This window comes from Rhododendron vialii, chromosome 10a, assembly GCF_030253575.1.
Source record: "Rhododendron vialii isolate Sample 1 chromosome 10a, ASM3025357v1".
Classification (NCBI taxonomy): domain Eukaryota; kingdom Viridiplantae; phylum Streptophyta; class Magnoliopsida; order Ericales; family Ericaceae; genus Rhododendron; species Rhododendron vialii.
The window spans coordinates 27770065-27797686 of NC_080566.1; the positions used below are offsets into that span (position 1 = coordinate 27770065).

At 37.2% G+C, this 27622-nt stretch overlaps 2 protein-coding genes across 12 annotated transcripts; one reads left to right on the top strand and one right to left on the bottom strand.

Moving 5' to 3' along the window:
• The first annotated feature begins 6390 nt into the window (after positions 1-6390).
• Positions 6391-15164, top strand: LOC131303788 (uncharacterized). 10 transcript variants are annotated; one of them, XM_058330799.1, is made up of 6 exons: positions 6391-6542; positions 9191-9268; positions 10200-10276; positions 13097-13322; positions 13403-13507; positions 14133-15164. In XM_058330799.1, exons 4-6 carry the CDS (start codon positions 13139-13141, stop codon positions 14867-14869), a joined length of 1026 nt encoding a protein of 341 aa, XP_058186782.1. In that variant the 5' UTR covers positions 6391-6542; positions 9191-9268; positions 10200-10276; positions 13097-13138; the 3' UTR covers positions 14870-15164. The 10 variants fall into 10 exon arrangements, with proteins under 10 accessions (XP_058186782.1, XP_058186781.1, XP_058186790.1 ...); XM_058330798.1 differs by lacking the exon at positions 10200-10276; XM_058330807.1 differs by lacking the exon at positions 10200-10276 and having other exon boundaries at positions 13097-13310.
• A 368-nt stretch (positions 15165-15532) lies between these two features.
• LOC131303787 (chromatin assembly factor 1 subunit FAS2) lies at positions 15533-25506 on the bottom strand. Of its 2 annotated transcripts, none has more exons than XM_058330796.1 (12): positions 25138-25506; positions 24589-24700; positions 19962-19988; positions 19727-19799; positions 18772-18875; positions 18472-18686; positions 18283-18379; positions 16874-16946; positions 16619-16707; positions 16347-16485; positions 16162-16262; positions 15533-15844 (listed from the first exon to the last, which is right to left on the bottom strand). In XM_058330796.1, exons 1-12 carry the CDS (start codon positions 25249-25251, stop codon positions 15618-15620), a joined length of 1371 nt encoding a protein of 456 aa, XP_058186779.1. In that variant the 5' UTR covers positions 25252-25506; the 3' UTR covers positions 15533-15617. The 2 variants fall into 2 exon arrangements, with proteins under 2 accessions (XP_058186779.1, XP_058186780.1); XM_058330797.1 differs by having other exon boundaries at positions 15533-15835; positions 25138-25433.
• Positions 25507-27622: the final 2116 nt, after the last annotated feature.

Sequence of the window (27622 nt, forward strand, 5' to 3'; positions counted from 1 at the left end):
GTTTTCTTCGATGGCCATGAAACACAAGTTAGCGACCTCTTGTTGCTCATCGTCCTCATCGGAGCTACTATCGTCACTATTGTCCCATGCGGCCATCATAGCTCTCTTTTTGTCCTTCTTTGAATATTTTTTTGCATATGGACATTCACTTTTGATGTGGCCGGGCTTCTTGCACTCGTAGCAAATGATTGGATCCTTTTTACTATTTTCTTCTTTGCCTTCATCTTTTCTTGAAAATCCTCTGCCTTTGTGAGATGCTCTATTTTTGAGGAGTTTCTTGAACGTTTTTGTGATGAGCGCCATTTCATCATCCTCACTTTCGTTGCTTGAATCCTCCTTGCTTTTTGATTTGCTTGTTGTACTTATGAAGGCAAGATCCTTAACTTTCTTCTCTTTTTCACCCTTGAGGTTGTGATGCATTTCCTCCGTCATGAGAGATCCCATGAGCTTGTCCATCGTGTATGTTGAGAAATCTTTGGATTGTAGGATGATGGAGGTGGTAGTGTCCCAATTGGTTGGCATGGAACGGAGCACCTTCCTTGTCATTTCGGATTGACTGTAAATCTTTCCAAGAGCTTTTAAACCGTTAGTAATACTAGCAAATCTAGCAAACATTTGAGATATAGATTCATCCGGTTTCATTTTGAAGAGCTCATAGCTATGCACAAGAATATCAATTTTGGACTCCTTAACTTGACTATCTCCTTCATGTGACATTTCTAACTTATCCCATATTTCTTTAGCCGATTCACATGCGGAAACACAATCATATTCATTGGGAGTAATAGCACAAAAAAGAAGGTTCATAGCTCTATAGTTCTTTTCTATTGAAGCCTTTTCCAAATGACTCCACTCATAATCTGGTTTAGGCATAGTCTCTTCTCCAACTTTCTTAGTAGGAATAATGGGACCATTTTTGATAATTTTCCATAGATCATAATCTGTGGATTGAATAAAGATCATCATTCTATTTTTCCAATGAGAGTAATTTTCTCCGGTGAACAAGGGAGGTCTATTGGACGATTGACCTTCGATACAAGAAACATTACTAGTGGTTGCCATGGATCTTAACTCTTAGATGGTTAAATCTACAAACAAGAACCTGGCTCTGATACCAATTGTTACCCAAATTATGCAACCTAGAGGGGGGGTGAATAGGATTGCTAGTAATAATTACCAATAAAAATTTATCTCTAACAATATATGCAAACAATAAGTATGCAATCAAAATAGAGAGATAGAGAGATAGAACCCGTTTATAGTGGTTCGGTCCGGATTTGTCCACGGTCCGGCCCTACTCCACTTCTCCTCAAGCAATTACTTGAAGGTTAGACTAATCTTTAAAAGATTACAACTTGTAAGTCTTGCGGGTGCTTACAAGAACCGAATGCCTCTAGCTTTCCCGAGGAGCTAGCACAACCGCAAGAATTTTCTCCGAAAACTTCTCAAAAACAATAACACCCAAATTCCAACCCGAATTTGGTCTTCTAAGCTTTCAAGTGTTTGACTCAAACACTCACTTAGGAAATACAAGTATGTGAAGAAGGTATGAAAATTATCGCTCACGACTTGTACAAATTTTCTCTCAAGAATAATATGAAAGTGGAAGAACAATGAGAATTTTTGGCTTTGATCTTTTGAGAATTTGCTCTTGCAATAATATGGAATGTTGTAGCTTGTGTATGTACTCATTAATGAGTTCTTGATGCCTTATATAGCCATCCATATGCTTCCTAGCCGTTGGAAACTAGCCGTTGGAACTAGCCGTTGGAAACTAGCCGTTGGAAACTAGCCGTTGGAAACTAGCCGTTTGAAACTAGCCGTTGGAAACTAGCCGTTGGAAACTAGCCGTTTGAAACTAGCCGTTGGAAACTAGCCGTTTGATAGAGTGGTCATCCGGGTGGTCGTCCGGTTGTCACAGCTTTCTGTTCAGACAGCCGGCTTGTCAGCCGGTTCGTCAACCTGTGGCTCACAATTTCATCTAAATAACCCGTTAAAGCATGTATTGAGCTCAATAAAGTCTTTGTAAATATAAATCATGAATCCAAGAGACTTTATGCTATATTTCAAGGTCACGAAAATATTTAATTCGGGAATCGACTTTTCGATAATTTTGTATTTGCCGAATAAAAATATCATTGAATTAATCATCAAAATAATTAATAGAGATGCATATAAATTTTCACAAATTATAATGCATACATTTTTCAACAACTTGAAAATCATATGTAAAGATGAGTCTGAAAATGGACTAAAACTCATTTAGACATTTAATCAAACACTTGAAGTGACAGGGTTCCAAGCATCGTGCGTGGCAAGTTAAGCTTGCCGACGCACAATCCAAGAAGTTAACAACTACATGCTTTGAACGAAAATAAGAGATTTAATCCATTTTACAAACCAATTTAAAGCTTTAAGGCAAGAGAAACCATTTTACCAACCAATTCGTGGGGTAGGAATCACCCATTGACCAAGCTAAAAGACTACTCACTCATAACTAAAGAACTAAGCATAATGATAAAAAGTAACATGAGATTTAACTGATGAAAATGAAAACAAACTTGATATTAAGTAGAATCTAATCCGTAGCTACAACTTTAATAAATGAGAAAATAACAAACGATAATTAACTAAGGATGTTCTTGAAGAAATTACACTAAGAAAGCTTGAGAGCAACAATGGAAGAAACTTAGGCAAGAAGAAAACTAAAGGATAAAATCTAGATCTAGATATTTGTGAGGTAAGAGGCTATTTATACACATGTCCTTCTCTCAATAAATATCCCCCAAAATTTGCCAAAAGTGGCAAGTCTTTTAAAAGAGGAAAGTGCAAAAAGTAACAACAAGTGGCCCGTAAGCTATCGGTATCGATATAGAGGGAATGATGTATTGATACTGAGCAGTTAAGCCAAAAATTGCTTCTGATGTAACACCCCTCTATCAATACAACCATTCTATTGTATCGATACGCTGTTCTTTGGATTGACTTTAAGTTTATGGTATCGATACAACCAAAATGGCTGTATCGATACCGAGTTGCATGCTTAAAGTCAGACCTTCAACTCTATTTCCCGTCTTGGCATCCAACGGTCTTGGTCACCCGATGGTGCTTCGTTTCATCGTTCTTGAGCCTCGGTGGCTACGTTCCATGTGACCTTGGGTACTTGGACACCCTCGATTTGCCTTATTCCACGGTTTGCCTGAAACACTAAATAAATTACCTTACGTGCAATATTGCACAGAAACGACGATTTATTCAAGGAAAAGCAACATACTAAAAGACTTTAAGCGCCAAGAATCTCCATTATTTGGTGCTTATCAATCATATTACCATTTTACACCTCATTTCTCTCTCCCAAATTCAAATTTTGAACTTGACTTGAAAGAAAAGTGGAGCAAATTAATGACATCACAAAAAAGTTGACAAAAATTCATAAGTAACAAAGGGGTAAAGTGATAAAATTGACACAACATGATCTTTCCTTGAATTAGGTGAAACTCAAAATAGGCATAACAAATTGGGATGGAGGTAGTATCTATTTTTATTTCTTTCATATTGATTAGTTAGGTAATTGCTGTCTCTCATGCATTGATAATAATGTTGCTTTATTGTTGTTCTTATGTTTTAGGTGAATGTAACTCTTTCACCACTTTCATCAAAAACAATCATTTAACTATTTGACAGAATAGCCCTAACGGATTATATTGATTGTTCAGACTTGGACTTTAGAGTTTGCTCCCTCCTAAGGTCTCAAGTTAGATACTTCTCTGGATGTTATCAACACTTATGGGCAGTGACAGATCTAGAAAATTGGCATGAAACAAGAACTTGATAGTAATGATCTCGGTCTATGTTGCATAAGCTTCGAAGATAATTTGTCATGCAAAATGATAACTCTTAAATTAGACATTCAATCTACACATGAAGTAATTACATAATTTAATAATTTAATAAACATCCGTAACAATGAATTTTGAACTCAAAATCCGTACTTTTCAAGAACATAACATAATTAGTACAATAAAAATTGAAAATCAAGCAGAGAAAATTCAAATTGTAGAATTATCATGTCAGAAAATAAAAAATTCGTTCAATAATTATAAGTGAAGAAAGAGAGACTATTGGCGATCTTAAAGAGAGAGAATGGTGAAGCAAATTTATTTAGGGGCTATTTTTAACACTTTTGAGACTAACAAGTGAAAATTATCAAATTTTTACCTAGTGAGAGCGCTAGTGTATTCATTGGAAAAATAAATGAATATATTATGAATTCATAGGGATCCAAGGGTATTAATCAAAAACCCAAGGGGGCACGTGACCTCTCTGGTTCTCATGTGGATTCTGCAGTGCTTAAGATTGAGTTCACAAGAAATTTTGTTCCAATCTTAAATGGGTATCTTGCTAGCGAAAGGTGGGATGAATTTTTCGGGGGATTAGTTAGCGCGAGCTTAAGCTTAAGCTGGCTTGAATACTTTTGGCTTTAAAAAGTTGTGAAAAAAAAAAGAAGAAGAAATCCCTCACGATTTTTCTCTATTGTCTCCTTATTGGAACTAGTAATAATAGGAATTTTTGTTTGTTTCTGCTTTGCTTCCCAAATCATTGTTCTCATTCTTTTTCAAAAAAAATAATGAGTGAGATATTATTTTATAAATAAAAAAACAGTACAGTATATCATTGCTTCCAATCAACGCAAGAAACGTTAATCCTATTTTTATATTTATTTCTACCTTCCCCCACAAACTCTATTAGGCCCACATGCATCACTACTTGGAGGGTGCCAGTCATTATTTCGGAGAAATGATAGTATAAAAATTGATGTACAAGAAATGTCATGCCTTACATTATTATTTTTATTATTGTTGTTCCAGCATTTGATTTATCTTCCCAAACTGCATTTCTATTTCATACATAATTATCAAGAAATATTTTACCTCAGCTAAGAATTGTTCCACTAACTAAAATAAGTACTTATTTGAATTCAAATAAGTAATTATTTTTAAAATTAAAGATGATATATTATGAAAGAATGACATATCTCGTAAAGCAGAAAATAAGTACTTAAAAAATACTCCATCCATCCCAATTTAAGTGTCCTCTATGGGCAATCAAACATTTTAAGAAGTCAAATTTTTTGCTCCAAATTTCCAAAAATAACCGTAAAAACTATAAAGTTAATTATCTGAATCGAAATCGCTTATATCTTTTAATATGGATCTCAAAAAAATATAATATGAATCTTGTTTGATAGATCTCAAATAATTTTACTATGCAAAATTTTGAAAATCATGAAAAATAGTATTATAAATTCAAAGATATTGTCAATTTAAAAATAACAAGAATATAAACATCTGTCAAATTAGTTAGAAATGAAATTATAATTTTTAAGGGTAAAATTAAAAATTTGGCATGTTTTGATGGTTATTTTAATTTAGAAAGTGGACACTTCTTTTGGGACATCTCAAAATAAAAACATAAGACACTTAAATTGGAACGGAGGCAGTAAGAACCTTAGCAGAACGAGACCTAATTAGTTTAGACGTATTAAACATCACAAAATGGTGATAAAAGTTGCTCCTACAAAAAAATGACAATACAGTTGTAGGAAAATAAAACAGTAATAGTAGGAAAATAAAAAGTACTTTTCATTTTGGGTAAATAAAGTTCTACACTTTATACTACTCCCACCGTCCCAAAAAGGAGGCGGAAGACTGTGTTGTGCAGCTCCGTACTGCATAGTCGCTAGCAAGGCCTTGCCGGCATCAGTTCGATGATCGGAGACGTTCACCACGTAGAACTTGTCAAGTACTACAAGTGTACCAAATATCAATTTGATCAAATATTATTAAATGCTTCATCGGAATACATATAACTTGAAAAAAAAATGAATCCTAATGGATACGAAACACTGGATCAAAACCACTGAATCCATTTTTTTCAAGTTATATGTGTTCCGATGAGACACTTAAAGATATTTGATCGAGCTGATTTTTAGTGAACATATAGAACTCAATAAGCTCTACGCGGTGAGCGTCTCCGATCGTTGGACCGATGCTAGCAAGGTTGCGCTGGCGGCTGCGCAGCACGGAGCTGCACAGCACAGTCTTTGGATCCCAAAAAAAATGACAATTTTTGAAATTCGTGTCATTTTTCATCACTTATATCTTTCAATCTATAATGTTTTTTTTGAGTTTGAAAACTTTGTATAATAAAATTAATCGAAAACTATCAAACAGGATTCATATTACGCATTTTTTAAAATTTAAATTAAAAAATATAAAAAGTTAAAATTGACATAAATATAAAAAATTGACATCTAATTTACGACGGAAGGAGTACTACGGAGTACTTTGGCTGGGGATGCCTTTAATAAGGGGTACTAAATTACTCCGTACCATTTTTTTGTGAATTTGCTAGTTTTCGAAGTTGGCCAGCTGTGGAGCGGGACTACCGCTTTGCTCATTCTAACGTACTCCCTGCTCTTCTCTCTCTCTCTCTCTCTCTCTCTCTCTCTTCACTGCCTTTACCGGTCAGAGGATCTTCAGGTGCGTCTCTCTCTCATACCTGTGTTTCGTCCAGAAACCCTAACCCCTATCGAAACCCTAGACCCAAACATACTCGAGCGACTCGATTTTTGCTGCTTGTTTGACTTACTCCCTTCATTGAAACCTAGTAACTGTAACCGTTGGTGTTATTCAAATTTGTTGGCTCCGCTGCTGCCTTTATCATCATCTATTTCAACGTAATCGCTCAGTTTTCTACTTTTTACAGATTGTATGTATACTCCGATTTTGACAGTTAGGTGAAAATTGCATTGGAAATTACGAAAAATGTTCTCAAAGTATGTGAAAGTGTATGTTAATCCGGATTGCGATTGTTTTAGCTTTATTCCTCTTCTAACTGAACTTAGGGTGGTCTTCAGCATGCCCTTATTTCTCCTCCTGGTTTCTGGTTTTAGTTGTGTTTCAATGGCAATCACACCTGCTTTTGGTAGATTGTACTCCCTCCATCTCCATTTGTTGGTCTTCTATCCTAACCGGCTCTTTAATTGGTTATGTTTTTCAATTGGTATTATATTTTTAATAAATATGGTTGTTGTTTGATAGATCTCAATTAATTATGTTATACAAAGTTTTTAAAATCACATAATACATCATAAATTACGAGATATAATCAATTGAAAAGTGGCACAGACTCCCAAAAAGGACTAACAAATGGGGATGGAGGGAGTAGCGTTTAATGTTGGTTTGTTCTCATGTAGTTGATTTATGAGTAAGGCAGTGGAATAGCCACCCGAGACTTGTAGCTTCCAACTCCGTTATTCTAATTTTCATAAGAGCATTATTTGTAATTAAGACAGTTTTGAACTAGAGTAAGAAAATAGCGTACTTGTTATGTGCTTCCAGTCTTATAACCGTAGACATCAACTCCGGTACTCCACAACTCCCATTCCTCCCAGAAAGGGCCGTTGATGCTTTGAATTGATGTGGTTCTTATGTAGTAAATCATGATCATGAGTTGAACCGCTCCTCACTATACAACAATAATAAAGATGAAACAGAACCTTGGAACCTGCGAAATCAAGCCAGACCAAATTGGTTCTCAATTCTAGGTTATCCTGTCATATCAACTAATTTCGAGAAGATGTAAAAAAATTGGTGAATTTTTTTTATTTTTAGAAGTTTCCATCTTCACCGAGTCACCCACTCACTGAATAATAGTATGCGTCGTAGTTTGAATAGTAGTGGAATTGTAACTGTTGGATCAAAAAACTTACCAAACAAACTCTAGTAATCTCTCTAAATGTCGGGTAAACATAGCATTTATGGTTAACCAGATGAATTCCAGGCAAGAGAGGCCTACTTTTTGGTGTGAATTTAATTCTTATAGAACCAAACAACCAAAAAGATAATTACCGGAAAAAAAAAACCCCAAAAGAGAGGGACCCAGGGCTTACCTCGTGAAAATGCAGACAGCAAGATCAGGATCAACTGCAAAACAACGCTCTGTGGGAGAACCCCAGCAGCATAAACCCCACAAGACAAAGTTTTACTGAGGCCAAGAAGAACTGGACAGAAGAAGAGAGTAGAGCACAGGTTTCCATTAGACAATCCTTCTCTACAAACAAAACATAGCTACATTCCTGATAAGTAGTACTGTTTTCTATTCACTAAACCGTAAACCAAGTGTCTATGTCTCTTTGGCTAACCAGACCACACTGTACGGATCGGTTCCAATTTTCATACCGTTCAATACATGTGATATGCCAATTTTCATCTTCCTTGACGGTGCAAGCAGGGTTTTGGAGATCATGAGAGTCCTTACAGATTAATTTAGGGAGGAGAGGTGAGAATTAAATGCCTTCCTAAGGAAGTTTGTCCAATCCGAATTGAGTTTTGTTCACCCTCCACTTAAGAGGGTGAACATTGCCCTCCTTCCTATTAGTTGACATGGTGTGGACCCCACCACAAAGTGATGTCATGCTTACCAAAAAGTGTATTGCATGGTAAGCATGACATCACTTTGTGGTGAGGTTCACATCATTTCAACCAATAGGAAGGAGGGTAATGTTCACCCTCTTCGAAGGAGGGTGAACAAAATTGCACTCGTCCAATCCTGCCACTCTTCAAGGATTATGAAGGGCTCTTAATGAATATCACCTATTTAGATGGAGTAAAGTGGAGGCCTTGTCACCTACTGTTTTGTACTCTGCCATCTTGTTGGGAAATAGCCCATGTTAGTGACTGAAGTATGCTGTCTCTTTAGAATACTCTGCCACTCTTCAGAGCACTTTTGGTATGCTCCTTCTTAAGTTGACTCGACACTTTTTCTCTCCCCTTATGTCTGGCCTTTATAACCTAGTCAAATGCTAGAGCTTTGTGCTATAATTTTTTATGCAGGCTGCTTGGTTCCCCCCCCCCAAAGTTCTAAAAGTCGCTAGGCACTAGTCGGGTGGTCAGCCACCTTCGAGCTTCGAGGCCTAGTAATCGGTGATTAATCGATACATAGCAATTAGTAATTGGCAATTTATCGGAGCATAGCAATTAGTTGGATAGGCCCCGCCATAGTTTTGTGTGAAATTGGTTTTAGATGTAAATTTTTTTAATCTATTGTATCATGTATTTCTTCTTCTTCTTCTAACTATTTTTAATTGCAGTTTATTTGTTTTAAGCTTTCTGTATCTTTCCTTCAGAATTTTGCCAGCTAACCAATTGTAAGTCAAAGGGGAATGAAAATCCTTGAAGTCGTGAAGGAAGCTTGACATGTGAAAGTAAGTCATATTCTCATCAGATCAAATTTCCTGAACTTTTTTTGCATTTTTCCAAACTGCCATCCACCATGCTTGTTTCTCATCAGATCTCACTTCCTAAACTGCTGTTACCTATTTTATACTTTTGCTTTAAATTATCACCGGGGAGTCTTACCCTGAACCACTAACATTTACCATAAAAGGGAAAAGCCACCCTCTTGGAACGTAATGTAAATATCATGAGTATACTGGCTGATTAATGTTTTGGATATCCATCGGAACAGCTGAATCCTAGAAAGGAAATTTCAGTCTGACCTGTACATCTCATGAGTTTGACCCTGGATTACTAACATTAACCTGGGCTACCTGAGCTGTTTCTATCATTTTACATTGCAATCTCGATTCCTAGAAAGGAAACTCCTTTGTGCTATAGTTCAGGTGCTACAAGCTGTGTTTTTGACATCAATCAATGCTAGAGACACACTCAACTTGTACATTAGTGTGTGTGGGACTTCCAAACCATGCGATTGTGTGTGTAAGTGTTTGTGTAAGTTTTGGTTTGTAGCTAGACTTTTCCTTTCGATATATTGGTTTGCTTTTTCCCGATTTGCTTGTATATTTTTTGTAGTTTTTGCCTTGTGTATCTAGTTTTGAGTACTTCGCAAGATTGCGATTTGGGTTAGTATTGTTATGCTTCTGGACATGATTAAGTTAAGCTCAAAGGGAATGTAATCTGTTACTGACATCAAAAATACTAAATACTGGCTAATATGATAAAGAGTGAACTACATCGGTTAATTTCATATGGCAAGAATGGCATGAAGCTTTTGTAGTAAGTATATGTCTACCCATGTTTTAGTAGACGCATAGACCCAGGCCTGGATCCTATTTGTATAACTGAAGTTTAAGCTTCCTATGTCTCTCTGTTTCCTTTTTCATCTGTCTTTTTCAGGAGCATAACTGCTTTTGATGCATCTATATATAAATCAAATATGTTGTCTTGGGATTTGAAGGTATAAAAGCAAAAGGGTATGTTCTGTCGAATGTGTAGATCAACATTCATAGGACATCAATAGTAATAACCTTCTTGTTCTTGTGTCTTTAATCTATATTATGATTAACAACTCAGTTCTCTGATACAGTCACATTGGTTACTACCTGTTTTATGTTTTAGGGATGCTCTTTGCTCGTTTCGTATATCGAATGAACCAATATTTGGAAGCTTTTGTTGCTCCTAGGTTTGCTATGGGCTACTTTGAAAGTTTTAATCTTTCAAAATGCCCTCTAAGCAAGGTCTCTCTTAGTTGAAGTTATTATTTTTATTTTCTGATTCTTGTTCTTTGCTCACAGTTGCAGACAATCAATTGTTGGAGCTTATGTTGAAGTGACTCTTGTATTGTAAATCCATTGGTCATTTTGTTGTAGTTTGTACATTATTTTTGCCACGAGTTAGTGGAGCAGTAACACTTTAAATTGTGCAGACTGCTTTTAGTAAGTAAATAATTTCATTTCAAGGTAAGAGGCCATATTTATCAAACAAATTATGTAGTGTGCATACTGCATACCCCTTTACAAAGAACCAAAGAACTGGAACTTAGTTAATTAAAAGCTCAACTAAAGGAACACCAAAGGGCAAAGGTTATACCTCTAAACTAAAGGACGCTAACCATGTTGAGAGCAACGTGTAAGATCATGAAGACTCGAACTGTTCATGACAGCCAACCTTTCCTACCGCCCACTTGATCAAACGTTCTTCCAATTCAATCCACTTCCTCTAAAAGACAATGGAATGATGGATCACAAGGTATCCGTATTTCAAGGAAACAAACTTACTAGGTCTTTAATATGACAGCACCATCAACACCATAGAACAAATCTGCACAATAACCAAAAAGGTACATAATACAAGACAAAAGATTTTGTATCTTCCATTTGGAATTGTCCTCAAAACCAGCCACATACAATGTATAGATCAATTAGCCTGGATTTATCCACCATGACATGTATTCATGAGGCTCCTCCTTGAACAGTAATACGCGATTCCATCTTAACCGTTTGTTAGAATAGTATTGTGCATCTGCTTAGGCTTTCTATGACAACAAAAACTGCAGCAGTGTATTGGAATTTCCAAACCAACAAAATTTATGTGGCCTATTATTTATGTGCAGCAGTGTATTTGTTCCTATTATTCAGGTCATCCAGTCGGAATAAGTGTTGTCTTCCAAGTATAAAGTGATTCCTACATCCTCCTAAATTGCTTGGATAGTTACAGCAGAATTCTTTCTACTCCCTCAAATAACCTGATATGTTAAACCTGCAAGTCTTTCTTGCAAGTGTTCTAAAACAAGGAATTAATTGCCGACTAATTGACGATTAATCGCTGGCGGGGCCTATCCGATTAGGTCCGACTAACAATTAATCACCAATTACTAATTAACATGCACCGATTAATCACTTGAAGGTAGCCGACCGCCCAACTAGCGCCTAGCGACTTTTAGAACATTGCTTTCTTCTACAGTACCAGAGTGCCCATACTAGCTCCCAGTCACAATCCTCTGAGAACCTGTATGAATTTTTTCTTATTTATCATTTCCCCCCTCCAAACGTAGGTAGATATGAAAATGTCAAAACAAGAGTTGCTGATGAGATTCTACAACTTCGTTCTACAATGGGATGGTCTAATCAATTTTTGGTCCCCAGGCTAGTAATCTATCATCTTCGTAGCCGACTTGCCACTGCATCCAAAGAAGTAAAAGGCACATTTAGGAGTTATTTGCTTAAACAACACCAAACTGTGCAAGGGGTCTTGAAGTGGAACATGACCCTTTCCGGACTTTATTCCATGCAGATTGGGTTGTATTGCTACCTGTTTAGTTTGATAACCAGATGACACCATTGGTGTTGAGATTTGCAAGATGGAGGTATGGTCTATGATCTCTTGAATTTCTCTTGTTCTTGGTGTTGGACATCTCCAAGAACGTTGACGACTTGTTAAGACTTACCGATATTGCATGCGATTGCCCCACCTTTTGAGCAAGGGGCAAATTCGATGTCAGTTTTCTGATTTCAATCCTCAAGAAGACAGATCTGACATCACCCAATCGTATTGAATAAGAAGCTGCCCAATTCTGTCAACTTGAAGATTTCTCATGTCCCTGAAGAATCAGTGGTTTTGCATGCCCAATATCTGGTTTTGGAATACCACTAACAGAGTATTGTTAGTTTAGTTCGTTATAATCGCGATTGTTATATGATGCTTTTCATAGGTTTAGTTCCAGAAAACCCCATGTGTAATTCCTATGACAATTTCGCTTTACCACCACATCCTGCAATAATTCACAGGTTTAGAGAATTGTTTGATTAGCAAATTTTAAGTTGTATCCTCAAGGCTCCTCATATTTTTTACTTGTATAATGTGGAACAGAACTTTAGAACTCTTTGTGCATCATAGAATCTCTTAGACGATAATGAATCTTTGCGCTTTACTTCTTATAGCCTATGTAACTGGGCTGCCTCCTTTAGTTGTCCGCAAACTGCCACTTTTAAGTGAGTTTGTGAAGAAAATGTGTCGCAATTTACTTTGGAACTGGCAGAATCCTGCTATCCTCCACGGCAATACCTTTTCTGTTTGGTTCTCCTTTTTAATTTTTAGCAAATCCAATCGTCCATTTCATGTTACAGTTGCCATTATCAACTTGAATTTTTCATATGTATATCTATGCACGTGTGTATTGTATCATGGCACTTTTCCCCAAGTATGTGCTTCCAAAATAATCTTGTTGGCTTGTTTGCAGTGCTTTGGTTTATTTCGTCACTGATATGAACAGTAATGGTGCATTTACGATGTAGGTCATATTTTGATATCCATCTGAGAGTTCAATAGCTTCTAAAATGAAACCAAGAACCAATGGGGTGCCTAGAGCCCAGAGTTCCAAAGGTTTCCAGGGGGAGGGGCCAAATTGGATGCTTATAGCTGGTGGTGCCCTGTTAAGTACGTTGTCAATGCGATTGGGTTACAAGCTGAAACAGGTGCTTGATGCAAAGCAACCAGAGAATACTTGCGGTGGTTCGAAAGGTTTCAAAGAGTTGAATATTATCTGGTTGTTTTCTTTACATTGTACCTCCTCTTAACTTTCACGGTTGGTGAAAATGCAGGGAATGGGAGATTTACAGAGAGAAAGAAGTCAGGGGATTGCCACTCGCATTCAAATACATATTGCTATACCCAAGATGAGAGTGGCTGCTTCAATTACATTTCAGGTGGGAAACTTCTTAGGTCCTTTCTTCAAATTTTTGGAGAGAGCTTAGTTGGGTTCTGGATTCAACTTGTCCTTGCTTTTTTTGGCTGCCCCACTCACTTCTTGCTGACTATTATACTGAACGTGACATACCTGTTGCTGGATTCTTTTTAAGTAAAAATGAAGTGAAGAAGTGCAAAAGGATGGCAGATTAAAATACTTGCCTGCACAGGAAATAGTGGAAAAAGAAAGTACCCGCGTCGCAAACTGTCAAGTTATAAACCTCTTACGGTCTTGAGACTTTGTATGAGAAGTGGAATATATCTCTCTCTTCCTTTGGAGCGTGCACACACACTTGTGTGCATCAGTGTGCTGTACTGGATTGTGATATTTTGCATGACGTGGTATTTTCTTGATTGATGAGTTTAGTTTCCAGTCTTTGATCCCATGATTCTTAAGTGAGTCATGCATTTGAAGCCAACATGCTCAAATTGCTTTAATTGTCATGTATGCCATCCTTTTGGGGTTATCACAGTCATGGAATGATTCTTTGATGTAATACTTGGCTCTATCTATTTATGTTGTGTCCGTTACATAAAGAGGAACATATTTTTTGTGAAGGATAAGTTACTAGGCTTTGCAAACAGGAACTCAAGGTGTGGAGATTAAGCAGCACCCCAATGAGAATTTGTCGACCGAACCTGACATGGCACTTCCTCTGGTGACAGTTCCCCCAAGGGAATTCAACAAAGAAAACGGCGTAATCTGGGCATCTTCTCCCGATCGTCTTGAGATGCCCCAGAAGCCATTTCACCATTCAAACAGCTCAGGCTCCCCATGTGTCTCAGAATCTGGTTCTGACATCTTCAGCAAGAGAGAAGTCATACAGAAACTGAGGCAACAACTCAAGAGAAGGGATGATATGATACTGGAAATGCAGGACCAGATTGTAGAACTGCAGAATTCAATCAACACTCAGTTTTCTCATTCGTCCCATTTGCAATCACTTTTAGATGCTGCAAATAGGGATTTGCTCGATTCTGAGAGAGAAATCCAGAGGTTGAGGAAAGCAATTGCCGATCATTGTGTGGGACAAGTGAGTTCTAATGACAATCACTCAACTGTCCCCACGTGGCCAACTGAAGGAAGAAACGGCCATGCGAATGGGTATCTTGACGGTGAGAGCAATTTTGAATATTCAGAGAAAGGGAGAGGAGATGGGGAGAGGATTGAGATGCTGAGGAGGGAAGTAGGTGAGTTGAAGGAGGTGATAGAAGGAAAGGAATACCTGCTGCAGAGTTACAAGGAGCAGAAGACAGAGCTATCGGTGAAGGTCAAGGAGTTGCAGCAGAGATTGGATAGTCAGCTTCCAAATATCTTGTAGGCAGGGGTCATCATTCTTGTGCATTCTTCTCTTTTCTTGTTTTCCCTTTAACTTCTTGATTTGTGGTTCTAAATTTTGGAAAAGCTTCTTTTTCGCTTCAGTGCTGTCGTTACACTACTCAGTGTTGTTTCTGGCCACTAATGGGGAGAGAGATCAGGCTTGGATGGTTATCTGATAAGTAGGCTAGGACAGGTTTTTTCCCCCCTCCTTTCCTCAACCCTCTTGAATTGTATGCAAGCTCTGATTTGAAATTGTTTTTAACCTCACACCCAACAAATTTTCTTTTACAGTTCCTGCTTTTAGGATCTTTATGTTGCATGTTGGTGCTAGTTTTCAAGTTCCAATGATCATGGTTTCCAAATGAAGCTATTTACTAGGATACTTTTTAAGCTTTTGGCTAAGATTTGAGCTGGCTGCTAAGATTTGTGCTTTCAGTTTGTCGGATGATGTTGTATTCATGTTTGCATTGGCAATATCATTGTATCTTTTGTAGTGTTAATATGATGCTCTTTTTATTCCAAGAAATAACGGGAATTTTTATTTAAGAAAACACTGGAGGGAAAATCAGGGCGGCGGTGTTAATATGATGCTCTTTTTATTCCAAGAAATAACGAGAATTTTTATTTAAGAAAACACTGGAGGGAAAATCAGGGCACGCCGCGATAAAAGTTGCCAAAGTTCTATAGATGTTTGAAATTACAAAGTACAGTTCACTGAGATATACAGGGTAAAAGGTTGATGATGATTTTCAATCGATAGCCATTGGAGTAATGCGCCGCTTAGCAGGCTTATTTTGCAAGGGAGTAACTACCGGAGGTGCTGATGGTTGCTTTCCTTCATCTTTTTCAATTTCTGTTTTTCCACTGTCAGAACTGAGAATGCCTTTGTTCTGAGATCCTTCCATCCCATTATCGTCTGGTTTCTGAACAGCGCCCTTGCTCTCATCACCCACTAATTTCTTTCCTTCTGAGCAGACTAGGAGCATAAAATTTTCAAGAACTTGGTCAAAAGAAAAAAGAAGATAGGTAAACAAACTAAGAAGTCATCAAAATGGATTGGTATAGTCTGGTTTTCTTCTAATTTTCTGAAAGTGCAGAAAATAGGTCTGATCTGGTAGGACAATGACTCTATCAAAAAACTTCAAAAATACATTCCAAAATTCACAAAAAACATTTCGATATAAAATGAATAAGAGTTTTAAAAACTGATGCGAGTTTTTGTTGATCAAGAATAGGTTCTAAATATGATCAACACAAATGATTTTGAAAGCAACAACCAAACAAGGAGTTTACCTGATAACGAGATCGGTGATCCTAGTTCATCATTTTCAAATTCCACAAGAGTACAATAACCATCTTGAGAGGACAATGCCAAGTATTTTCCTGACGGTGACCTTTGAAGAAAAACATTGTTACCAATCAAAAGTTATAACACATGATGAAAACTGGAAATATACGTGGATTCCAAAATATCCTACCAAGCAATATCAGTAATGGCTGCATAGTGGAGTCCAGCCAAAATTGCAATTGGTTGAATGCCTTCAGTGTCATAGATATATAAAGAGTTCAAAGTAGCCACTGCAAAAACAAGGCGATGTGGAAGCCTGAAGAAAGCAGCTGCGGAAAAGTAGGAACAATAAAATTTAGATTACCGTAATCGGATATAACTAGTCATCATGTATATATGATAGATGTGTGTGTGCGCGCACGTGTGTTTTCTTATCAACAGAATCACATAGCTTTTAAATACCTGAGTTTGAAGCTCTAAGCCTAAAAGCCAAAGGGCAGAATCGCACTGCAACGACAGGTTTGCTGGCACCAGGGAGCAGTAGAGCAGGCCTACGTTTCGCGAAGAATGTGAAGATAAATGGGAGACATATCTAATAGGCACAATAACCTCTCCCCAAACCACGAATCATCAAGCAACAAGACAGAAAATTTGAAAAGAAAATAAACTGATAATGGTGAATCTAGTGCCTAAGCATATAGTAACTTGAAATGCTACCTTGTAAGATCATTCCTAGAGAAAACGTAACTGGTGTTAACTGGTTCAGATGCTGGAGAGATTCTGCAAGAACCTGAAATTGGATTTTGGTGTCATTGAAATACATATAAGAATTACCATAACTGCCTGGCAAAACACATCACAAATTACAGGTGACACAAAAAAGAAACATATGTAATTTATAGGTCAAATAGAGACAAAAAAAACTTTTCCCAATAGACGAGAAAGCTAAATGTCACCCCATTAACTTGGGAATGGCCAAAAGAGTAGGCTGCATTTGGCTCCTACAAATGAAATAAAGGCAGAAAAAAACCCAACGCAAAATGTCATGTTTGCATATCTTACTTGGCACATGAAAATAATCGAACTATGATCAACGATCATGCATTTCTTGGCTACTTACCCTCTCAAAGCTTAGTTCTCAGTTGAGATAATGTTCATCACAACCACACAGTGGTGTGATGTTGCATCTTTACAATCTTCACAACCACAGTTAGATTGCTGTATAAGAGGTGGTGACTCAACAAACAAAAGATCATAGATGCAGTGCTTATGACTCAGATCACGAATCTTGACACCCTAAAGACTCTTGTCCCTGGCACCCCGACCACTATGATACCAAACACAAACATCTTCCCATAATTATTAAGCAATAAAAGCAAAAGAAACAGGACAACATAGAACATGAAAAGAATCTAACTTTATAAGGCCTCATTTGGTAATCCATCTTATTTGCTTATTTAGAGGACTCTTTTTCCCTCAGACCAAAACCCACAATTACGCATTATACCATTGCTACTTGTTTAACTAACGTTTCCCTACTTTTCCTACAATGTCAGAAAAGAGGATTGTGTGCTTTAATGTATTCAAGATCGTAGGTCGTAGTATGTGTATGCTTTAATGATTCCATTTTGTAATGGTACTATGTTACAAATGCTTGGATATGATCATCAATGATGTATACATAAAAATTTTAATCTCACCTTGTGTTGTGCACAACAGGTCTATAGAAGATCAACAATGATAATGTAGATAGAAGGGACATCATAATCTTAGCTAGATACACGGCATTTCGTAGAAGGGCAACAAGATTAATTGTATTTTAGAGTTGGAAAGTACCAATAAGTAAATAAGCTAGAGATAACCAAACAAAAACTAACTTCTTTTGTATTTTGTTTATTTGCTCAACCAAATAAGATGGATTACCAAACGAAGCATAAAGAGACCATTTCACAGCTGAGATTATATGCTTATGACCACAAATAAATGACATCAAACAACAGAGGCAAAACATGCAACAAGACCATGACCTATGGTATCAAGAAAACTCCATGAAAGTTATCAAACATAAGGGGAGAAAGTGTTAGACCAAATAACGACGTACAGTATCTATATATGTAGGTACATACCTGCAGGCACAAGTAAAAATGATCCATCAGGAGACCAGGCTAACCTTCGGAAGAAAGATGGAAGCGTCTCGTCATGAAAAAGATGGTGTTTAACTGACTGCATAACATCCACATCTGAATCATCTTATCATATCTACAAGATGGTATCCCAACATGGTACTATATATTGAAGATAGGCCCATTTCTAACCTTGGATTCATCTAGAATCTGAGGTTCCGCCTTTGCAATGACATGCTGACAAACATAATTCATCTTCTCATTTCCTTTTGCTTTACTTTGAGGCTTGTTCACATAAATCCGGCAAGTTCTATCAGAACTCAATGAAGCAATGTACTTTGCCAACGGGTCCCATGCCACACCTTGAACATAATGTTGATGAGCATCTAAGATCTGATGCACAGAACCTGAATAAAGATACACAGAGAATTAAAGTACAACATAATATTGAATTGGTACTGATAAATGCTAGTCATCCATTGCCTCCCTTACCTCTGCTAACATCCCATATAATGCAAGAATTATCAACCGATCCAGAAACAAGAAATTCACCATCAGTAGACCACTGCAGGTCCAACACATCCTTACGGTGAAACCTGCAAACAAGAAATGCACTCAGTATCTTTTCCCAGGCCAAAAATGTATTTTTCTTGGGAATCTGACGAAAAAATCCCGTTAACAGGTACAGGAGTAGACGATGGTAACATACCAACATGTCTCCATACATGTCGTAGTGTAATGCCTGACACTTTGATAGCTCTCCTAATCATACCATGCTATTAAGCTAGGAAGAATTTAGACAAGAATTGAGGGGGTCGGATCTAGCAAAAAACAACCTATCTAGCTTCTTCTTTTGCTTCAAGCCAAATGAGTCTTTGTTTTGAACTTGTGGAAGGGAAAGATAAACACAAAAAGAAAAGAAAGTGGTACGATAGATAATGATCTTTGGTTAGATTTTAAATAAGAAAAGGAACGAAAATAATAAGGAACCTAGCGAATAAAGAAAAGTAGGAAAACAAACTTCAACCCAATTTCCCTACCAATTTTTCTTTCCCTCCCATATTAGGAACCAAAAAGAAAAGGAAATAACCATTCCCTTTCTTTCCTCAAGTTCTAGACATACCCTAATCAGTATGTGGATAACCAAGTTATCCCCTTTGGATGGATAGGATAATAGACTATTATCTTCTATTAAAAAGTTTTAGCTCAAGTGGGAATGTAGGCCGAGAGTCAAAGAATGATATTAACCCCAAGCATCTCATCTAAAGACTCTGAAGTATAGATTCCCAAGCCTTCCTAACAGATAAATAGGTGGTTGGCTCCAGGTTAGCCAGTTTCCGGCCTAACTTGGATTCTATTGGACCTGAAGCTGCACATCCTCGACAATTGAGTGCTCGATGAAACTAATTTCCATTCAAAATGGACGCAATTTAAATTATGGCCTTACGATAATGTCTTGAGAACTTTCCATGCTTGACCTACATCAGTAGTGTGTAACTTCCATATGACCAGCTCACCTCCTACATTCAGAAGAACTAAACATGAGAACACGCTGCTAAACATAAAGCCTGGTAAGTTTCAATCACTATGTTGCATAACATAAAGCATTGGGAAGTTTTTCAATCATTATGTTGCATAACATAAAGCACAAAATTGGCGAATAACAGCAAATGAGTACATACCATCAGCACCAGAGGCAAGGTGTTCCCCTGCATAAGTGAAGGTGATGTTATTTCCATTTACAAATGATAGCGTCATAAAGAGAAGAAAAGAAATACTGACAACACAATCTAACATCAGAAGTACTGAAGAGCATTATCTTACATACAACTGTAATAAATTCAAAGTGGTGACATGTTGCTTTAACTTCAATAAATTATCCCCACTTTCATGTTCCACAAAAACACCATCTTAACTACAGAAATGTACCCCTAACATACTATCAGCAAGAGATACAAATATTTAGCCATACCCCTAAGTCCAAGAACTCTGGCTGATACGTGTTAGATGATTAGACACATACACCACTACAAAGACGTAACTGCATCCATGTAAAAAATTTAAAAACTAGTGATACATGTGATTGGCAAGCAGGTATTTGCTTTCCCCAGCTTATTGCTACCGCAGGCTTCTTGCAGGTGTGGGCAAAGTTTGGGAAGAAATTTTTCCAACAAATGAGAAAGGGACCCAATTATATAGAGCTAGTTGAGAATTGAGCAAAAACTGTACTCAGCCATTTAAATGTGATATTTCTTGTATGATTTCCTAGTAGATATGCTGCCCAATTTTTTGATAAGTAACTTGTTTAATTCTGCAAGACGGAGGAAAAAAAATGAATGTCAAGGTTTGAATCCTTGACCTCGTAGTGAGGTGCAAATATTCTGGGTAAGTAGAGTAGCCCCAATTGGTTTCTACAGTTATCTGATTGCTAACGGCTAATCGTTCCAGCCTTGCGTTTCTAACTTTCTATTCTATTACTTTTGCAGATGTTCATATTGTCAGGCACAAGAATAAAAGAGAATAGGCCAGTTGAACCTGGAGTTTATGTACTGATAGCATTTTATCTAAGTTAGCTATGTCAACAAGCTTCTCCTCTAATCTTCTGCTAAAGCTTACTCTTCACAAACTTTATTTCCAGCCTATAGTTCTTATAGGTAACTCGGCCTTCTAAGGCACAAAACTGCCTCGGTGGCCTAACCTCATTCACTTGGCCAACTCACTCGCCTCGATCACTCACCTCACCAACGTTCTGCTTGACTTCACACTTACAACCGAGCGTTATAGCGCCTTCCCAGAAGGCCTAGGGACCCCAGGGTTGTCGCCTTTGTCATATCATACCTGAGAGATTAAGGGCGCCGCACTGGACCACGAGGGACCTGTGGATTGGCAGCTAGAGCTAAGGGCATCATTAGAATTGCTTGGCCAGCCCTTTGAGGTAATCCCACTCTAACGAATCAAACATCAGATAGGTCTTGCAAGAGAACCAAGTTGACAAAGACATGTGACATCTTGACATCCATGCGCAGTCTACCCCCCCTACCATCTACCCAGAACCAGCAAAGCCATAACGGATTTATTGACCAAGCCCGTCAAAATTAAACGACGTGTACTTCGTGGCATTAAGCATTAATTTAGCGTACAGCTTTTCACAACATTGGAGATAGGTAGGTCTACGTTCGGGATTAAATACAAGAAGCCAGATAAAATGATTGAACTATTTTTGGAAAAAGGGTATTTCATCCTTTCTTATCAACTGGAGTTTTATGCAAAAAAAGGTCCAAAGCCCCATAATATATATGGTCATATGTCTTTCTGTTAAATATAGCGGCACCTCACAAACTACTTCCTGGGGCAGTACCAGCTTTTGTTTCCATTGCCAAGCGATGTGGGATTGTGGACTTCACTGTTTTGAGCATTCTTTCACTCTCTCTTGCTTTTTCAAAGAGCAGTCATTACACTTGCAATTATAGCACTTTGTACATATTAACCTACTTACATATTAACTTATATATTAGTAAAATTTAATTACGAATTGCAAATCTCTACAAAGAAAAAATTGCAAAAGGACAACAAAACTACCTGTTGTATTCCTTAGAGAAGATAAACTACGTCTACAGCATTCCATATAAATACACATTAAAAAATGGGAAATGATTTTGCCACTCCCTTTTTTGTTAACGCCACTCCCCTGCAAGTGTATTTTTGCACCAAAAATACACTAGTAAGGGAGTGGCGTTCACAAAAAAGGGAGTGGCAAATTAGCAGCCTAAAAAATTACCATGTGTTCGTTCATGAAAAACCAACTATGAGAAAAATAGATTAGAATGATGTGTAATTTGTTGTGTATTTGATAATTTTATGTATCAATAAACAGATGTATATGTATTAGGGAAATGATTGTCACACTCCCTTTTTTGTCTTTATCCACATGAATTTACCATGTAGCCCTTGGATGTGTGAAAAAGTGTATTGAATAAAGGGCAAGATAGTAAATTCATGTAGATAAATGATTGTAAAAATGGGAGTGTGAAAATTAAAGGTGTCAAATGGGTCGTGCCTTGCTGGCCCAGCACGTTTAGTTCCGTGTCAAACGTGCTTCATGCCGTGCCTAGCTTGGCCCGTTTATTAGTTGTGCCGTGCCAGCCCATTTTGGAATATGCTCAACCCAATCCAGCCCATGGGCACGCCTAACTCCATGTCGGGTCGTGCTGTGCCCTTGCCATCCGATGTCCATGTCTCTAATTGGACTTTTTTTATCAGTGTAAACAGTAAAGATGATTTTTTTTTTTTTAAATAATTGATAATATTTTTTTCTTTATAATTGACAAAAAAAACTATCAAAAAGTACTAAAATAAAACAATAAATTTCAGAAATTCAACATTTTATTGAGAATTGCAATTTCTAGGGGTGAGCAAAATAACCATGAAACCATGAATCCAGTCCAAACCAATCCAAACCGAATAGTTTGGTTTGGTTTTTTAATGATGTGGTTAGGTCTCGGTTTAAAAAAAATAGAAACCGTGTTAAATGGTTTGGTTTATGGATTTATGTTAATAGTTTTGGTTCCAAATGATATATATATATATATATATACACGGGGCGGTTCCGGGGACACTTTACCCTTAAAAAAACACTTCATAGTTCCCGATCGAATTTTGATGATCCGGGCCACTCAATGTGATCAGAACGTGATTTTAAGGGTGCTCGCGAGAAATCAGCCAAAAAAAAGACCGGGAAGGGCTTCATCCGAACAGTTTTTTATTGAACTTTATTGAACGGTCCAATAAAAAACTGTTCAAATCAAGCCCTTCCCGGTTAGTTTTTTTGCCAGTTTCTCGCGGGCACCCTTAAAATCACGTTCTGAACACATTGAGCGGCTCGGATCATCAAAATTTGATCGGGAACTATGAGATTAAGATTTGGAGTGTTTTTTAAGGGTTTTTTTAAGCGTCCCTGGAACCGCTATATATATATATATATATAAAATTTGTTTAGATATACTTAATAAATTTAATTTTCTTATCTAATACTCTATTCCATTGCCCTTTTCTTTTCTTTCACTTCCGATATTAATTTCATAAACTTCCTATTCCTACAATTTCATTACGCTAAACATACACAGTTTGGGCTTAGTAAAGTGATTTCCTACTCTTTTTTCTCAGTAAATTATTTTCTAATATATTTTATTCTTATTTAGTTGGTTGATGTTAGTGACTTTTGATGATTTTAATATACTAATTTCAATATAACTTTTAGTTTAAGTTATCAATGCAATTTTAAGTACTTAAAATAGTTTATAGTGATGATATTTCAATTTTAAGCGAACCGTGGTTCAAAACCAAAACCAAATCGCCTTTGAATGGTTTGGATTGGTTTGGTTTTATGAATTTTATGGGTTGGTTTGGTTTTGTAAATTCATAATCCGTAAGTAGTGGTTTGGTTATTGGATTACTATAAAACCAAACCAATTTGATCCATGCTCACCCCTAGCAATTTCGTAATACAATCAATTTAAATAGGTAAGAGTTGCATCACTATAGTTTGAGTACATCTTAATTCTTAACTAGGTTAGCACCTATCCAACTAGTCAATCATTTACAATTCTTAAACCTTATAAGCACAAAATAATTTTAGAAAACAAATGTAATACTACTCTATCCGTAATCATGAAACATTGTGCCTCATCAATTATGGGACAAAGAGTGTATGAAGTGTATATTTACTTTTGTGATTAATTCTTTTATATCTTCGAATCGTGTCGTACCTTTGTTTTTCTGTGCTTGTGTCATGCCCGTGCCACTTGCCCCAAAACAATGGCCTAGCCTGGCCCACTGTAGGGATTGTGTCGTGCTCACGCCGGCCCGGCCCATTTGACACCGCTAGTGAAATCACTTCCCTATGCATTGGAGTATTTCATATACAGGACCTGACGATTCAATTAAGGTTCACCTGTGGTTGAACCGATGACCTGTTGGCCCAGTCTCTTTTCCGGTTCGCTCATTGGTCCCGTTTTTAAAACATTACCATTTACCGCCATGTACTCGATAGGTATTTAAGTACATACAACTAAGGGTACTATAGACTTTAATCAGACTAAAGATATAGGCAGGGGAAAATTTCAGCACCGCAAATAGTGCCAAATACATATTAGTGACATAGAGAACATATATGCCATAACATTGGTAACCAAACGAGAACACTTTGTTCTTTTAATTGTCATGTTCTCCATAAGTTCCGTAAAATAGTTTCTTGGTTCATTTGCCTTCAACAGAATAAGCACCATTAGGGAAGGGGGGGAACATGCTTACCAGAAGGTGAGAAGCGAAGAGCATTTACAGCTGAACCATGGTAAGCAAGGCTATTCTGATAAGAAGCTGTTGGGGTTTTCTTTTGAACTTCATCCGAAGTAACCAGCCATAGCTGCATGTTGCAGTTTAAGACAATCAAAATTACTCATTGCATAGGTTGCTATTTGCTAGAGGGAAAACCTTTTTTCCTCCAAAACATAATTCTGTAATGCAACTGGTGATTAAAAAAGATGGGATAACAGATAAAATGAAGAAAAAGTCGAACAATAAGCTTAACAAAGGCTCTTTGAAATTAAAAAGAAAAAATAAGAGAAAAGATACAAATTTTTTATTTATCTGGGCAAACCTCAAAATTACGCTTCTTTATTTCCACACAGGCGACTCTAAACATTTTTTTTGAAAAGGCGAATCTAAACATTGATTTGTGCAAAACCCAGAAACGAAATCAAGCCCAAAGGGCATTTTCGACATTGATGCCAGAAACCAGTGAACAACTTACTGAGGACGCAAAATCAACTGAAAATATATATACGAAAAGGAAAATGCTACCTTGATGTCGAAATCGGCGCCGCCGGTGGCGAGAATTCCGGAGGGAGGGTGGAAATCTAGGGTGAGGACGGGCTTCGTGTCGTGCCAATTGATCTGAACAGTTCCACCCCTCATTACACACTTGTTAGGGTTTCTCTTCGTTTTATAAAAGGGAAATAATTTGGGAGTTTGAAAGCAGAAGAAGGGGGTTAGGGTTCGAGTGGGAAAAACTATAAAGAGAGTGTAAGTTGAGAGGGAGGGAGGGATTGATGTTGGTTTTGGCGCCAACAGTCGGTGCCTAATGCCTTGTTTGGATGAACTTATAAAAGTAAGAAGCTCTTTTTCTTAGTTTTTTTTTTTTTTTTTCCAAAAAATTTTGTAGTTAGCAAATAGATCCTCGTCCATGTTTTGGACTCTTGCCCCCAGTCCTGATCGGTGCCATTCATACTTTTAAACTCTAACCAGTCCATATTTTGAACCTCCTGCTCTGGTCAGTATAATTCATTTGTTGCAATCAATGTTTTGGATATATTTAAACTCTAACCGATATTCTTAACCTCATTGATTATACCAATGGACGGTTTCGATCTAGATTGTTTCGTTCAGTCCAAATCATTGGACCGGAGAGGATCTGGATCCTTGTACAGTAGTTATTTTTCACCTTATAAATTAACATTTCTATTTTTTTTTCCCACACATTTCTTTCTTTTATATACTATGAGAATTATAAGAGAAAAATTAGAAATCACAAAACAACGAATAGCTGACTGAAATTGTCTCTAAAGTTAATAGCTGACTTTAACTTAGGTCACAAAACAACGAATATAAACCCTGTTGACAATTGGCCTACTTTTGGACATTTTGTCTCCACTTCAATAGTATAATACGAGTAGTTTTTATCCAACAAATATTCGAAATGTTTTTTTGTTTCCGCTCACTATTAAATACTCCCTCCGTCCCTTTATTATAGTCCAGTATTTCATTTTGGGCTGTCCCTTAATAAGTGTCCATTTGGTAAAGTTAATAGGTAAAAGTTGGTACATTGTCTATTTTGTCCCTAAAAGTAGATTCCATTTTGAAAAGTTAGTGAGTAAAAAGTGTAATGATGATGGGTAAATAAAGAAAGTGGAGGAAAAAGTTGATGTGAAAGGTATAATGATGATGTTTTTTTAATAAGTTGGAGTTACGAAGTAGGACATTTAAAAAGATACGGAGAGAGTACTCTCCTTCATTTCAAAAAGATTATCCGGCTCACAAAACGAGGACATAAAAAATTGCACTTGTATCAAGAAAATTTACTTTTTGATAAATTTAAATAATCATTGACGGAGCATCTATTAATTAGAGGGAAGATTTTGAATTTTATTTGACAAAAATATATTATTTTTAAGTCCTTGTTTTGTCAACCGAACAATAATTTTGGAAAGACAGTAGCTATGAATGAATATTATGTTCATGTTTATGAGCATAACTAACATATTTCACATAGAAAATGTAAATGTCATTTCACGTAAAGATAGGATACACTAATAAAAGCTTCCATTTCGATTTGGATTTTCAATTGTACAACATTTTGTGTCCGCTGATAAGAAAATTTTACAAGATGTGCTATTTGTTCTGTATCATTTTTCAGAGTAATTATCCATGCTCCTGAGGCACCACGTGACGGTGCCCCTAACCGTTCTTTACCATACATTTGTATAGACTTCACACAAATATGTGGCGGAAAAAGAGTTTGGGGCACTACCAAGTGACGGTGCCGAGGGGCATTGAATAACTTTCCCATTTTCAAGGACAATCTGAAGCACACTGTCTTAAGTAATTGTCTTTGACTTCTTCAATTTAGTTGTCGCTTATGAGTTAGAAAAAAATATATTCATCAGTTCATAGAGCACATTAAAGAAAGAAATAAGAAGAGATTATAGAGTAGACATGTGAAATTTGGGTTTACCTTTGAGTTGACAGTTGCATGTGAGAGAGAGACAAAGAGAGAAAGGGATAAATGCGAGTTCAGGGAGCAGTGATGCGGTCGTCACTGGTGGTCCGTGGTCTGGGAGAGATGAAGTCGTCACTGGTAGTCAGGTGGTCATCAATGGCTTTTGGGTTCGGGGATTAGGTCTTCTTTTCTCTGATTCTCAGAACAGGGGATTTAAAGATGGGAGTCGGAGATGGTGGTCGCCGACGTTGATGGTGGCGTTGGTGATCGCCGGCATCAATGGTGGTGGTGGCGGTCGCCGATGTCGACAAGGATGGGTTCGTGAAAATGGCGTCGATGGTGGGATAGAGGAGAAGTCTGGAGGTGTTGGGGTTTGAGGGGGTAAATCTCCCAGTCAAAAGTTTTTGTGAAATTTTGAAATGCAAATAAAATAAGTAGGGTCCATTACTTTTGCCACATGGACGGTGTACAAAAGGTGTACATAACTGGTGTACCCATTGCACTTTTGGCTATTTTCAGTGAGTTCTCACTGAAAATAGCAGACCCTGCTATAATAGAATTTGAAAAAGG